This window comes from Aethalodelphis obliquidens, unplaced genomic scaffold (genome assembly GCF_003676395.1).
Source record: "Aethalodelphis obliquidens isolate GAN/ISIS:26980383/991018 unplaced genomic scaffold, ASM367639v1 scaffold30, whole genome shotgun sequence".
In the NCBI taxonomy this organism is placed as follows: Eukaryota; Metazoa; Chordata; class Mammalia; order Artiodactyla; family Delphinidae; genus Aethalodelphis; species Aethalodelphis obliquidens.
In genome coordinates, this window is record NW_020837974.1 from 18,578,613 (window position 1) to 18,594,941 (window position 16,329).

The 16,329-nt window shown below is 45.7% G+C and overlaps 1 protein-coding gene across 1 annotated transcript in view; it reads right to left on the reverse strand.

Annotated features, from left to right (window-relative positions):
- The window catches only part of HS3ST4 (heparan sulfate-glucosamine 3-sulfotransferase 4), a 101,634-nt gene extending 85,559 nt beyond the window's left edge, over positions 1–16,075 (reverse strand). The window contains exon 1 of the mRNA XM_027126583.1: positions 15,294–16,075. Coding sequence (XP_026982384.1) covers positions 15,294–16,021 — 728 coding nt within the window. The 5' untranslated portion in view covers positions 16,022–16,075. The remainder of the gene's footprint in view (positions 1–15,293) is intronic.
- Positions 16,076–16,329: the final 254 nt, after the last annotated feature.

Here is a 16,329-nt window from a genome sequence, read left to right on the forward strand (position 1 = left end):
AGCCATGGCGTGCCCAACTTGCTGGAGAGACACAGAGGAGGACCCAGGCCCTCCATCCCCACACAAGTCAGCGGAACTCTCGGTGTATCTGTTTTAGTCTGTTGTGCTTTAGCAAAAGATTATGTCTGAACAGAAGAGTCTTAAAATAGACATCTGTGGTTTTGGCACCAGCAACCATTTCCCTTCTTTGATAACCGTATCCTGGTTCTGTTTTGGGAAAATGCCCGCATCTCATCCTCCGTGCCCCCAGGAGAAGCATCCTGCCTCGGCTCCACAGGGGCGAGCACCTCAAGCCTCACACCCACTCTGGCAACAACAGCTGGTTGCAGGATGCGTGTGTGACCCCATAAGAGGCAATGAGACTTCAGCAGACGCTTCTGGGGCAAAGATGGCACATTTTTCCCTACTGCATTTGGGGTGAGAAGACTGCGCTGGTGCCCACTCCCATCCACAAGGGGGCAGGTTTTCAGAAAGCAGCCGACCACCTCAGAGGCAGTAAAATCCAAAAATGAGAGATCTGCTGACACTCTTTAAGCCCTAATTAAGCCATTCCCACCCCCGACTTCTTAAATATATAAGCCATTCAACTCCTTTTTGGTTCATGCTTGGTTCAGATTCTACCAGGAATTTCTGCGTGTTATAAACCAGAAGACTCCTAGACAACAGAGTTCCACAGTTACACTTCAAACCACTGGGAAAGATTTCCTTTTAATGTCCTCTGACATATTATGATTGGGGGCAATTTCTTCCTCCTGGTGGAGGAGAGGGAAAGAGACATACTCCCAAGAAATCTAGGAGCACCAAGGTCAACAGCTGAAAGTAAACTAAAAGAAGGGACTCTCAACACAGCAATTCATACATGAATGAGAACCAGTGAGTATAGAACAAACTCATATTTTATTCTAAATAAGAAAATCGGTGGTTCTGGGTAAGGTCATGGGGGTTTTGTTGGCTGAAATCGCCATGCGATTTTCAGAGTCTAAATAGGCAGTACACCTATTTAATATCTGGCATATATGTTATAATAATAATTTCTAATATTAAATGTCTTAACGTATGTTTCTGGAAACATGATACGTTTATTTTGTTTGTCCACATTCAGACATTCATAGCTAAGAAGGAAAGAAAAATGCCACCTGGCAATATACTCTCTGTATCTGAACACAAATTTTAAAAATTGGCTAAGAAGTGGGTAGAGAAAAAAGCCAAATGTATTTGAGTTTGTTTGTTTTAAACAGGCTCTAAATATCTGTTTTGATTTCTGTTTATTGTTTACTGAAAGTGAACCTTTTATAAAGTCTCTAATTTTGCAGGGGCAAAATATGCAGGATTAACCCAAGCTGGAAGGAGCCTGAAACCATTCGTATCTTTTATCTCAGGAAAAGCCTCACTGTACTTTGAAATGAGCCTATGTCACATGACCACCACCTAGTGGCAGTGTACTTAAATAGCAGGAACAGCTGAGAGTTACAATAAACATCTTTTAAATGAACCCCAGCACTGTCACGGTCATTTTGATCAGAACTAGATTTTCCCTCCAGGATGGTGGAATTAAGAACCAGGAAACTAAGAAACCAGAAATCTGGGTAAGAGCAGAATAACTGTGGAATTAAGCAACTGCTGGTGGTAACATTGTTTTTACCAGCATTTTCCAATGACTGGACCTCCTACCACTAGGAATACACAAAGTGAGTCCAGGTAGTACAAGAAAAGGTCATATTGAGGAGGGACAGTTGAGCAGAGGCGCAAATGAATGGAAGAGCAAACCATGCAATTTTCTAAGAAAACAGCACTATAGGAAATGGAGGCAGCAACAAGTGCAAAGGCCCTGAGGCAGGGCCATGTTTGGCTTCTCAGGGTACAACAAGGAGCTTAGTGTGGTTCAGCCAGAGAAGCAAAGACAAGAAGGCAAATGAATGTGGTTGAAGAGGTGGGCAGGGGTCAGATTCTTTAGGGTTTTGTAGATCATGATTGGGACTTAAAATTTTTTTCTACATTGACAAAAAGCCACTGGAAAATGTGAAGTAGGAGAGTGATGTGGTCTGCTTTATGTTCTAGAAGGATCACTTACTCTAATCACTGTGAAGAGCAGACTACAGAGGTCAAGAGTGTTAGCAGAAATAAGAATAGAAGTCTACTGCAACAGCCTGGGCAAGAGATGCGTGTGGTACCAAGGCAGATTGATAGATACATACAAAGATAGGTAGACAGTTATCTATGTATACAAACATAAATGTGTGTATGTATGTATGTCTCCACCTCATCAAACACACTTATAGTAATGATAGTCTTTACAAATACTGAAAAAAATTATTTTTCATGTAAAAAAATAATCAATATAGGCAAGTATATCTATATGGCAAAAAAAAAAAAAAAACTGCAAGAGTAATACTTATGACTGACGTTTAGAAGATACCAAACTCTCAATACCAAAATACACTATTAGAGAATCAGGTAAATTTTATGTGTTCCTCTAAAATTTCCTGTGACCTCCTAAAATAGTTCTGTGTCCCAACTGGGAAAAACATTACGCCTACTCAATTTATTTCATCCTTCCAACTAGATTCCCTTCTCGATGGAAGAGAATAAAAAGAGGTCTAGTACGACCATATCCTTGTGTTGGTTACTTTGGCAGATAGTTGACCCCAGACTCATTCTCCCCTCCTTCCTGGGCACAGAGAGAGACATTCATATGGTCCCCAGAATCCTCTGCAGTTGGATCTGGCCATGCACTGGAATTCTCACCAACAGAAGGAGACTGGAAGTCATGAGGGTCATTTCTGCTACTTTCTTAAGAGAAAACCGCTTCCTAGACTTTGCCCTCTTTGCCTGACTGTTGGCTGGAAGTAAATGGGGTGGAGCCTCAGCTCTGATCACACAGGAGAAAAATCCTCTAAGGCAGGGGTTCTCACTCAACCACAGGCAATTTTGCTTCCCAGGGACACCTGGCAATGTTTGGAGGTGTGTTTTGCTATTCAAATGAGGGGTGAGGAGTCAGCTACTGGCATCTGGGGAAGGCAGAAGCCAGAGAGGTTGCTGAACATCCTACAAGGCACAGAAGAGCCCCCCACCACGAAGACTTTCCTGACCCCAAATGTCCACTATGCTGAAGGTGAAGAGCTTCACTGTAAGGCCACCTTCTCAAACTTTGCCCAAAATTATTCCCCAAGTATCTTCTTAAAATTCTGCTTCCGTAAGTTGGTGATGGGATCTGAGATTCTGCATTTCTAACATGCTCCCAGGGGGATGGTGGAGCCACAAGATGGAAAGAATGGAACCTGGGTCTCTGAATGGTCTCCCTGAGCACAGCTGCTCCAGCAGTCCAGTCTGGCTGGAGTGCCCATGCAGGGCTGCTACTCAAACATATACACCTGCACACCTGAACTCACTGTTTGCAGCACGTGTTCCTTCTGAGTGGTTGGTCTCCAGGCAGCAACAATCGCTACAAACTTTGAATATCGACTTTCATCATGCGGGAGAAAAACATCATCTATCTTATTTAATCCACTGTAGGTTGGGGTCTCTTTGTTGCAACAGTTCAGTTTTTTTCCCTAACTAATACAGTGACCATCTGCAAAGAGTGGACAGTGACATCTATGTTGCTGTTTGGCAAGAGACCAAAGAGCCCCGGAGATTATACTCTCCAGAAAAAAAGAGAAAAAGCAAAGGGAAGAAAAGAAACAAGATGGTGACTTCTAAAGATATGTGGGAAGAGTGTTTTGCTGCTGTAACAAATGGCCACAAACTAACTGGCTTAACGTGCTAGAAGTCAGAAGCCTGAAATGGGTCTCCACGGGCTATAATCAAAGTGTCAAGAGGGTTGCATTCCTTCTAGAAGTTCCAAGGAAGAATCCATTTCCTTTTCTGTAGCTTCTGGAAGCTGCCTGAATTCCTTAGCTTGTGGCCGCTTCTTCTATCTTCAAAGCCAGCAACAGCAGGTTGAGTCCCTCCCGTGCTGCCATCCCTCTCATTCTCTCTCTTCTGCCCCCTCTTCCATTTAAAAGGACTCTTGTGATTACATGGGGCTCATCCAGAGAATCCAGGATAATCTCCCATCTCAAGGTTAGCTGTTTAGCAATCGTAATTCCATCTGCAACCTTAATTCTTCTTTGCCATTTAATGCAGCATACTCACAGGTTTTGGAGTTTAGGATGTGGTTATTGGGAGACTGCGTTATTCTGCCTTCCACAGCTTAGAAAGTAGGCTAGTAAGGCAGCCAGAAGGTGGGAATTTAATATGCCCATCTGAGAAATGCAGAGAGAGTGCACAGGAAGAAGAGATGACAGGTCATTTGAGAGCAAAATGAGAGAATCTTCTGGTCACTCCCAAAGCTCGTCAACTGCAGGGCAATCCTAAAAAGCAAATGTGCCCTATAGCTTTTTATGTTTTTTCAGTATGAAAGAATGATGCATCGGTGGTCATGAATCAGATAAAAGAATTATGCAGACAGAGGTTCTCCAGGAATTCTCAGGATCTTTATGCAGTCTGCCCTCCCAAGGTTTGATATCCATGGTATATAATAGTTTCTGTAAATTAAACTTCTTAATCTAACTTTATGATAAGAGTGCTTGTCCTGTATTTCAGATACTCCCTGGAGTGCAACATTCCAGAAAACCAATTACCTGGGGGAGTTCATGAAAACGTGCGTGGATTAACAACAACTGCAGAATGTACACAAAGCAGATACGAGCACATCGCCGTTATTCTGCCCTTGCAAAATCACTGCGGGGTTATTGGCAACTGTTATTCCCATTGTAGAGATGAGAAAACAAAGGCTCAAAGGCTAAATACTCTCTATGCACACAGGCAAGGTAGACACCGAACTCAGACTCCAAATCTTTAACTTCTGATTTTAGGTTCAGCTTTCTTTTCTAAACATCACAGAGCTCCAAGCAGGCAAAGTGCCCTATGATGAAGGCACTCAAGCAGTTTGACTCAAATTTCCTCAGCTCCGGGGACACCCAAACCTCCAACCCCCGTAGAGGCTTTAACCTGGAGGCAGAAAGGTGTATCTGCACCTATAGTGAGCCACAAATCGAACACAGCCTCGATGTAACTGTTTGACTGTTAAATGGCAATAATGTCATTTTGATAATGCATTTAGAGAAACACCATCTAAACTACTCTTGGAGCGTAACAGTCTGTCAGGAATAATCCAGGCTCTTCTAAACCTTTGGCAACCACAGCAACAAAGGCTAGGAACCAAAAGCCACCAGTTACAATGTAAAGACACCTGCTGTGTGACTCCGGGAACGTCACCTGCCCTTCTGAAGTCTCATTCTCTTTATTTGTAACACTGGGATAAGACAGTATCTACTTCACGAGGCTGCCGAGAAGAATAAATGGGATAACGTGGTATGCCGCTGGGACCTTTTGGGGAGACTGTCTAGCCCACACAGCTTGTTTGAGTGGGTTTCTCTTTCTTGTACCCAAAATAGTCTTGCAAAAATAGTACGTGAAAGAGCTGAGAACAATTCTTAGCCAGAGTTCCCAAGGAATGTGAGTGTGTGATTGCTCTGCAGAAGCCTGGGGTTTTGAAAGAAAACAGCACAAAGAAGGTACCCCTTTCATTCAATAAGTCATTGATTCAGAATTAGTGATGAATAAGCCACCATTATGGATTGCCTAGCATGTGCCAGGTACCGCTTCTGGTTCAGAGCACGGGCTAGTTCATGTGGGACAAGGCCCTGCTCCCCTGTACTTGATCTTCTGGGGAGGGGGAGGTAAGTCATTAGGATGATTTGGGAGAGCAATACATGCTCTGAAGAAAATAAAACAGTGTAACAAGCTCAGAAGTGGAAAAGGGTCTTTAAATTAGGTAGTTAGTAAAGATCTTGGTGGGGGGGAGCTGAAATATAAGCCGATCTGAAGGACAGGTAACGAGATACCTGCAGTCTAGGTATCTGGGGACAGAGACTTCCCGGAAGAGGAAACAGAGATTTAAATGCCCTGAAGTGGGAATGAGCTTGGTCCCAGCACAGAAAGGGAGACACTTCCATGGTCTGTTTTGGGGGCAAAACCCCACAATTAGCCTGTCCTGTAGGTAGGCCGTGCACACACAGGAAACCAAAACCTTCTAGCACAGAAATGCTGGCATTTCTTATTCACCCCCAGGATGCTGGACGACAACCCTTCCAGTGGAAAAGAGCTTGGCGACAAATGAAAGGAAATGCTGGGGACCTCCCTCGAAGTCCAGTGGTTAAGACTTCGCCTTCCAATGCAGGGAGTGCAGGTTCGATCCCTGGTCAGGGAGCTAAGATCCCACATGCCTCATGGCCAAAAAACCAAAAACATAAAGCAGAAGGAATACTGTATCAAATTCAATCAAGACTTTTAAAAAAATGGTCCACATCAAAAAAAATATCTTCAAGAAAAAAAAAGGAACTGCTGTATGTTTGGAGCCTAACACCTGGGTTTGAATCCCAACTATCTTGAGCAAGTTCCTTGACCTCTCTGCGCCTTAGTTCCCTGACCTGTACACTGTGGGCTATCACACTACCTGTCTCACCAGGCTCTTGGGAAGACTGAATGAACCCACCACTCGGGGCAGAAGCTGGCGTATACAGTACGTGTCCAGCACCGCGATTCTTACCACCCTGCTACTGTGACTCTTTCAGGTCCAAATCTTAAATCTTCATCTCCCCGTTCCATTAAATAACCATCATTTGTCTGTGATTTGGTTTTTGCTTTGTAGCAATAGGAGTGCACCTAAATTTACTAATTTACACCAATTCAACTGTTAATCCTCCCCTTGGCACGATCCTACCAGCCCTGAATTTGGGATGTAAAGCAGCCAGGACCCACCCTCCTCCACGGGGAATTCTAACACTGTTTATGAATCTGAACAGGAGTGGTCATCTTACCATCCTCTCCTCAGACAGATAAAATGTAGAAAGTGAGGGACACCTACATTTGAAGTACAACATTTTGGCCATGTTCCTAGAGATGATATCTTCAGACCACTCTCAAACACACCTGACCTCAATGTAGTAGCAAAGATCTCCAGTTAAAAAGGGAGCGCGCGGTGGGGGGGGGGGGGGCAGTAAGTGGGCAGGGAAGGAAAAAAAAGAAGTGCTATCCTACAGAAAGAGCTCTCTTTCCATTTACTGTTTTCTTCTCTGACACCGAGGAAAGTATTAAAATTTTGTTCTTGCAAGTCCCTTGCAATTCTTGCTAAATTTATTCCTAGTTATTTTGTCTCTTTGCTTGGTTCTATAAATAGGATATTTTCTCTCATTATATTTTCAAAATGCTTGGCATAGGCAGATAAGAAAACTATAGATTTTGCATAGTAATTTCCTCACATTAATAAATCCTATTATTATTTCTAATAGATTCATGGGTTGGGGGGGATTGCTTATCTTAGGTTTTCCAAAAAAAGATGAAATTACTGGCAAATGGTGATAATTCTAACTTCCTCGTTCTTATTCTTTTTTGCACCTAACTGCATTATCTATTCATTCCTGAGCAATGGTAAATCATAGTGATGATAGTGGGCATTCTGATCTTGTTCTGGATGTAATGGGAGTGTTTCTAGTGTTACACCATTAAATACGATGCTTGCTTTGGGTATGATCCGATTTTATAAGCAGACGTTCTAAAAATCAAAAATAAGTATTTAGTTTTATCAGACTTTTTAGCATCCATAAAATAATCATAAGATTTTTCTGTAAATGAGAAGTGTTACAAGTAAATCACAGCATTTATTAGATTTCCCAAGATCAAACCATCCTTCCATTCCTAGAATAAATCGCACTTTGTCAAGACTTTAATTACCTTGTAATGTAGTCACTTACATGTTCATTTCCCCGCTGAGTTCTTTCAGATCACAGGGCATGACTGATTCATGTCTGACACATAATTGACATTAAATACGGGTTTAACGAATAAATAAATGAATAACTGAAATAACAAGTACATTTAATCTCCCCAAACTAACCACTTGTACCTCTTCCCAGCTTAAAATAGTCAAAGAGATCATATGCCTTCCCCAGAGTGGATCTTTATATGTTTAATGAATATGTGGTTTTAACTGGTCCCTACTTCTTATATCAATAGAACCCCTGAACACCTCATTCTTTATGGGGAAACTACTCCCTATGGCTGTATTGGGAATAACCCTGCTTCCCTACTCCCACCATCGCCCGAAGCCAAAGGGGTGGCGACATCCCCCAGGCCTGATTAGAGTAACTACACAATGATTGCTTGAGGATGGACACCTGACCCAACCTGGGTCAACAGCATCTCCAGGAATTTCTCACAGAAGCTCTTTAGAAAAATTTTTTCCAAAAGAATTGATTAAAAAAACACATGTCTAGGGTTGCTGCTTACCATCTTGCCTAAAAGGTAGTGAGACAACCATTCTGAGAATGAAGCAAGGTATAGACAAACACGGCAAAGAATGGAAAGAGACAGAGACCTAGTGCCATTATTTGGGCCCCTGGATTCAGCTTTTCTTGAAGCCATTACCCCTTAGACTTCCTAAGTAATAAGCCAATAATTATCTATCTTGGTTTAGCTCCATTTCTATCCCTTACAACCAAAAAATATGGCCTAATTCATGTGCTGCTTTGTTCTCCTCCATATATGCTTTATGCATTCTTAAATAAAGGTTGAAAAAAAAGTTTTTTAAAGAAAGGCAATCCTAACTAGTGAGTGTTAAAAAAAAAATCAACCACCTGCTTTTAATTAATGGCAAGATCTGCTGAAAGGCTTCCTTAGTGAATTATAATTTCAGATTGAAATTCCCAAGACAGTTAGAGAGGAGCCTGTTAGACCGCAGAAACCAATGGAATCGAGGGATTACTTTAACAGGGCAGTGGTTCAACCAGTTTCAGAGATACCATCCATTATGCAAAACCAAAACCTTTAAAACTTTCTACCGTGCAGCCCTAGCAATCCCTCATTCACCTGAAGTCTGGAGGCCTCTCTCCTGACTCAATTTAAAAGTAAAAATGCTTGGTATGGTTTACAAGAATAAAAATAAAAATAAATAAATCATGTCATGATGGCTAGAGAACTCCCCAGAAAAAAGCCGCCAAACCTCAAGACAGGGAGTTTCGTGGAGTCTTCCTGAACCATCCTGCATTCTCAAAAGCTTTCAGATCTGCAGGAAAACTGAAGGCAAGCATGCCGTTGGCATCCTAAATATCCCTGTACCTATCGGAGCAATCAGCATCAGTTCCTACCATAGGCTCAAGAAAATGTCAGTGGGCCAGCCCAGAGAGCCTAGCCACTTCCCTACCCCATCCCCTTTATGGAGAATTCTGGTTGCACTTACCTCCTGCAATCAGACTCTTCTCCTTCAGCTCAAGTTACAATAGACCAAACTCTGGAATCTGGTTTTGATTATTCTCTGGAGAGCTACTTAAGCGCTGCTTCAGGGTTGGAAATCCCTCATTCAGGCATAATCTTGAAATAAAAGACTATATTCAAATGAAAAATGCATTACCGCATTCTCTTTAGGGCCTTCTGTACTGACAGGCAGGATAAAAGGAAAGAATGGAAGGAAAATGAAGAAGAAAACCAAGGGGGAAAAGGAAAAAATGGGAGTAAAAGAGAAAGGAAAGAAGGGGAGAGAAAAATGTATTGTGTCACAAACTGTGTAGGGCACTTTGAATGTCATTTCATTTCATCCTCACGTCATCCCTTCAAAGTAAATACTATGAGCCCATTCTGCAGATAAAGAAATTGAGGCTTGGTGATATCGAGTAATTTGCCCAAGGTCACACAATGAGGATGCAGTGGATTCAGGCTCAGAGATAAAAATACATGTTCCAAAGTATGTCGCTACTACTTGACTAGCTTCCTCCTTCTGAAGAGTCTAATAAAAGTGTTTGTTCTAGAACCAAAATATTTCAGTGGTTGAATGGACCCTATGAAGATAACATAGCCGCATCATCTAAGTAATAGAGAAGGAAGGAAGGAAGGGAGGTAAGGAGGGAGGGAGAGGGAGGAAGATATTAAGGAACCTCACATCCAGTGGAACTAGTATGTGGCAAAGAAAAACCTAGAACCCTAAAAAGCTCTCAGGTCTTACTCCGTCCATGTGACCAGAATCTATTTTATAAGTGCAACTGACCTAAAGGGATCAAATACAGATACTCCTGATTAAGGACTGAACAACTGAGAATTTCCCCTCCTTCAAGAAAATGTTCACTGGAAACAAAAGGGAAATTTATTTGTGAATTGTCTTTTTCTGCTTATATCCAGTTTATATCCAGTTCCTGTTTATATCCAGTTTCCTTTGTTACTGTTGCAACATATCTCAGAGGGAGTTCCCCCATGCTGTTGCAAAATCAGTTAAGGGGGAAAATATCTAAACTAAAATAGCACAAGTAAGCCACAATTCTGGCAACTGCAGAGGGTGTGGGTATGCCAGGTACTTTCTGAAATGAGTTTAAACCATAGGTCGCTAGCCAGTAGCCAGCTGGCTGTATCCAGCCCACAGATGTGTTTTGCTTGTCCTGCAGTGCTGGCCCACACCACGCTTTTAAGAAATCTCAATCTGTTGCCAACATTAAAAACCAGGCCACTTCACACCAAAACCTGGATTTCCAGTGTCTTTTACCAAGTGGAAGACCTGGCTCCCCTGATGCCACATTTGCACATGGAAAAGGATAGCTGGAATATAGCAGTAGCTGCTCCTTTGGAAAGAACATCTGTGCCCCAGTTTCTCCCTACCTAGTCTATTTCGCTCATGTATATTATCCACAGGAGCCCTGAAGGCATCTGAGTTGGTGACCCTTGGTTGAAAAGGTTAAGCAGATGTAGATTTCAAAGCCAATCATTATTAGGCTTTTCCCAAAAACATCCCCAATGACAGCCTCCAGTCAGTATTAGGACGGCTATGACAGAAGGTAAAGCATGTGAGACCAAAACTCAGTAGCTGGGTTCATTTGCATTTCTGCTCTAGGATACTCACTTTTTGTTTCGAAAATATATTCACTTTTAGTATTTCATTTATTCTTCCTAACAACCTTGCCAGGAAGGCATTAGTCTCAGATAAACGGAAGGCAAGTGATGTTTTGTCAGTTATCCAAGCCAGATCAACCGACAAGTAAGTTGCAAAGCCTGGTTTTGAACCCAGTTTTCCCGCAGCTACAAACACTGTGCTTTTGGAATCATGAAAGAACACTTTGGAAAGCCATGAGGCTTGTTTCTACCTCAGAGCCTTTGCACTTGCTGTTCCCTCTGCTTAGAAACCTCTCCACCCAGGTCTTCACGTGGGAGGATCTTACTCTTTCATGACACTTATATCACCTCCACAGAGAGGTTTTCCCTCATCATTTGATGTAAAATAACACATGCACACACATTTGCACACACACACACACACCCCAATTACTTTCTAGGCCGCTGCTACTCAAAGAGAGGTCCAGTAATCAGCAGCAACGGCATCACCTTGGAAATCAGAAATGCAGAATCTCAGGCCCCATCCCCGACCTACGGACTCAGAACCTGCACGTTAACACCACCACTCCCCACCCCCGCTCCCCATGTTTTGTGTGCATTTAAAGTTTAAAAAGCACTGCTCTACAGGAGTGCTGCCCGGTGGAAATAAATATAACAGGAGTCACAAGTGTACATTTTAATTTTCTAGTAGCCACATTACAAGAGTAAGCAGAAAGACTTGTTTGTTTGCTGTCTCCCCTTCTCCCACTCCCACCCCCACTAATACGTCAGTTCCAAGAGAACAGGTGCTTCACCTGTCTTGTTCACCCCTTTACCCCCAGCACCTGAAACAGTACACTGCGCACATATTAAGTATCATTAAATGTTTGCTGAATGAAAGAAGGAAGGAAAAGACCTTGCTAGCACTCTATATACCAGCACTTTGGACAGATGTGGCTTCAAATGTCAGCTCAACCCCTGGCCAGCTGAGCAACCTCGAGCAAGTTGTTTTACCCTCTGGGAGCCAACTGTAAAGCAGAAATGCTGTTCTTTTGCTCACAGCCTCATCATGCCACCCAGATGTGATAATATGTCTATAAAACGCAAACCACCACAATAACAGGCGTTCAGTACACGCCAGCGCCTTATGCTGCCCTCCTTCTTTCTCTCTCTGGACACCATGTCCAAATGATGCTGTGGACCACTCTCCTCTGCATAGCACAAGCATGACTACTGAACGCCAGCTATTTCCCTCCAGCCGACAGGATGTGTGTAGTAACTGCTGGCAGTGAAGACAGCTTGAAACCATGGAGGGTCACTTCGCGTCACCCTACAGCTGAATGGTTTCCAAAGCAAAGTGGTCGCAGTCACTGTACAGTCTGTAGTCCACGAGGGAGACCACAGCCCAAGTCATTTCCGTCACTTTAATGAGTTCTGCCGTGGCAGCCACTTGGCCTGCCACAAGGTCCCACCCCTTAGAGGAGTTTAAGGTCTCTGCCCAGTGTGCATGAGTGCACATTGAAAGGCGTATTGTGGCTTTGCCCTTTTAATTTTTTGAGGGAGGGAGGGACGGAGAGTTTAATCTACCCCCACTTATTAATCACTGGCCTGTGTCAACCCACCAAGTGAGGCTTGCTGTGCCACAGCTTTAACGCACCCTAATCCATCAGTCTATCTTGTCCTGCAAATCTGATGCATATGTTCTAATCGCAAATGTGCTTTTAAATCACATTAGATCAACAGCATAGGCGAAAGCAAAACCCGGATTTAGACATGACCGGAGTGACACCAAGGAAATAAAACTGGGGCTGCTTAGTTGAATATGAGGAAACCCTTGCCAGCTCTGCCGAGAGCAGCCCCAATTTCTTCCTTCTCTCCCTCTCATGGAAATCACAACAACCATGATCACCCGCAGAATCAGTAGGCTACTGGGAAGCGCGACGAAATGAAAAAGAAAAACAAAACAAATAATGGGAAGAGGGGATCAAAACCTTTAATTAACCTGTGCATCTCTATCAGGCAAATAGTAGAGTAAGATTCCAGATAAGGTACAAGGCATATGGGGAGGAAATGTAACCACTTAAGTACAGATGCCACCATTTAAAAGACTGGGACCAGGGAACCAGGAGGAAGGGAGAGGGAGAGAAGAGCCTGAAGAGATGCGGCCAACGGAAATCCCCAAAATGCCCTCAAAAGACGGCTGCCCCTGTTAGGGCTAGAGAGCTATCCTAGGATCCAAAGGGTTTCTGGGAGTCATCTCAACAGCGAGGTTTGGGTGGAAAATGATTCCTCTACGTTAGATAGATTCTCCTCCAGCAACTCCAATCAGCACCACTAATCATAATAAGGATCTACCATGGGTGTGATGCTGGGGCAGGAGATGAGGGATACAGACATATCACATGGTCCTCTTCAGTGAGGATCAAGGGAACCCAGGTCCATCTACATCTCTTAGTCCTATGGGGCACTGAGCCCCAAATACCACAAGTGATGGCTGAGGGTACCACAGATCTTCAACAGCCATGTCCTGACAGCGAGGCAGTTTACATATACCTCCTTTTCCCAGCCGCAGTATAAAAGAACGTAAGAAGACCTGGCATCTTTTATCTTTTCATTCAGAAAATGCTCCAGACCCTACGATGGGACTTCCTGACATGCAGTCCGCCACACACCCTTCGTCAACTTTATTTTAACGCATCCAAATAAAACACCCCCTTCTCCATTTCCAACTGCAGTAAAGCAACCCAAACACGTGTTAGAGAGATTTGATCGTTATGCCTCCCTCTCCCCCAAAGGGCATTTGACACTTCTCACAAGATACAGGGCTTTAAAATTAGAATTGCAAAAAGCCATAGTTACCCTCTTAGGGCCATGGCTGCCTCACAGCAGAAACCAGAACATTCTTACAATCAACAGTTAAACAACTGAAACCTTCCCAGACATCATACCTTTTTTTTTTTTTTTTTTTTTTTGCTGTTGTTGCACTAACACCTTTTTAATTATAATTGCAAACTGGAAGCCATGGCTTGTCATGTTATAAATACTGATTTTCCAGTTAAATTAGGCATTTGCTGTTTTTTATTTTGATAGGAAGGGGCTGTTTGAAGCCTCCTAAAATATCGCAATTAGTTCTCTCTGTTGAAACAGACAAGACATGAACAGTCGCATTTGCTGTTTCGGTTTAATGTGCTGGAATGTTCATCCCTAAGTGTACTTCTCTCAAGCTTTGAAAGCATAAGGCATATTTTTAAAACGGAAAGAAATCAATCACAATACACACATTTATCATATATTTCCAAAGTTAAGTTATTTCTAAAACTTTCCTAGGCTGTAATTTAAACTTAGAAAGCACATCTCTTCAACAAGAAGGCGACTTGTCAGGAAACAATCCTTATTTTACCTATTGGCTCTGCTAAGATGATAACATCACTTTAACTGACAAAGCCTGTGTTTCTGGTTGACAATTGCAATTAATTACTGAGATACAACCGAGATGGGGCCAGCCATCCAGATCTATTTTCCAGAGAAATTAAAAAACAAGAGGAAAGGAGGGGGCGGGGGTACGACGCTGGATTATTAATTTATTTTACCCACACTTAACTTACTACTCCTCTCTTCTCCCTTTCCCTCAACGCTGGCAGACGGTGGAAAAGGAGGGAGATGAACAAACAACTCACTAGATACAAGCTCCAATATGTTGCAAAGGAGGCACAGGTTAGAAAGGGCACAGGTGCAGGGTATGAAAACTCTTAGGGCACCAACTGTCATGTAGGCACGGATACTCCTGATGCAAAATCAACCCAGTGTTCATGCAGCCCAAGAGGGATAGAAAGTTCTGGAGACGGGGGACATCCTGAGTTTTTACTAGAAAGCCCGAACTCGCCAGCATCATCCCTTTAACTGTTCCCTGTTCATTTTGCTCTGAACTGAAAACACTGGATTCCAGCCACGCAAATGCGTCTGAGGGCGATTTTGAGAGATTCCAGGGGATCCCAAAGCCCTCTGGTCAATCTAGCTGTCCTGTCCATTCCTCAGCGTCCCCAGCACAGAAGCGCACCGCCCCGCAAGAGCCTGGGTTAGGAAACACCCCGGGGGCACGAGGGCTGGGGATTCCCAGGCTTGGAACTAGGCAGATTCGGAAAGCAGCTCCCTGGACGAGGAGCCTGAGGCAGGCAGATCAGGGGGACCCCTTTCTCCTCGCCCTAGAATTAAGTGATCCCTGGCTAGCCTCCAGCCCTCTCCGCCGCTCCCCCAGAGCAGCTCCGCCAGGGTGCGCAGAGCCCGCGCGGGGTTAAGACCTCTCGGGACGCTGCCCGGATCCCCAAAGGCCAGGGGAGCGGCAGCTTCCCGTGCTGGTCTCCCCTACGCGCCTATCCCATCCGCCGAGCTCGGGGTCCTACCTGTACCATTCCAGTCCCTTTTCATAGTTCCTGTCGAAGAAGTGCGGCTCTACGCCCACCGCCCGCACGTCCGGGTGCACTCGGATCGCCTCCAGCAGCGCGCGGGTCCCTCCTTTCTTGACCCCGATGATAAGGGCCTGTGGCAGCTTCTTCTCCCCGTAGTCGGGGGTGCTGACGGCGCCGCCCCTCACGCTGCTCCCGTTGGCCGCCCTCCGGCCTGCGAGCTCCTCGTCTGTGGTGCTGGACTCCTGCGCTTCCCTCTCCAGCAGCGCGCTCTGCGCCGTGACCATCTCGCCAGAGGCCAGCGGGGTCCGGAGCCAGGCGTCCCGGGCGCCCCCGCCGCCGCTCGCCAGCCCCCAGCCGTCGGCCGCGGGGGCGGAAGGCTGCTCGGGGGGCTCGGGCGGCTCCCCGCGGCTCGCGCTGTCCGGCGGCGGCGGCGCGGGCGGCTGCGAGGGGGCGCCGAGGCGCACGGGGGGAGGCGGCAGCGAGGGTGGCGGCGGGCTTGGCGGGGGCTCGGCGGCGGCGGCCGGCGGCTCCTGCAGCGCCAGGGGGAATTGCAGGGAGCCCGAGCCGCCCAGGAGGCTGTAGCACAGGTAGGTGACGGACAGGGACAAGGTGCACATGAAAAGCAGCTTGCGCGCCGGCGGGCCCTTAACCGAGGCGCCGGGCGGCGGCGGCGCGGCGAGAGGTGGAGGCGGAGGCGGAGGAGGTGCGGACCACTGGGCCATCGCGGCTCCCGGCTCGCGGCGGCGGCGGCGGCGGCCCCCGGCGCTGCCCGGACATGGTTTCAGCCGCCGCCCCCGCCGCCGCCGCCGCCGCCGCCGCTGCTGCCCAGCCGCCCCGGCTGCATGAAGCGACGCCGCTGCGCCCCCGGCCCTGGCCGCTGTCCCGCTGCGCCGGGGGGGAACCCGGCCGCATGGCCCCCCTCCCCGCTCTCCTCGCGGCGTCCGGGGGGCCCCCCACCACCCCCCTCAGCCTCTGGCAAGGGGCCCGAGGGGGGCGCGCGGACCCGCCGGCTGCACCTTCTCCGTCTGCA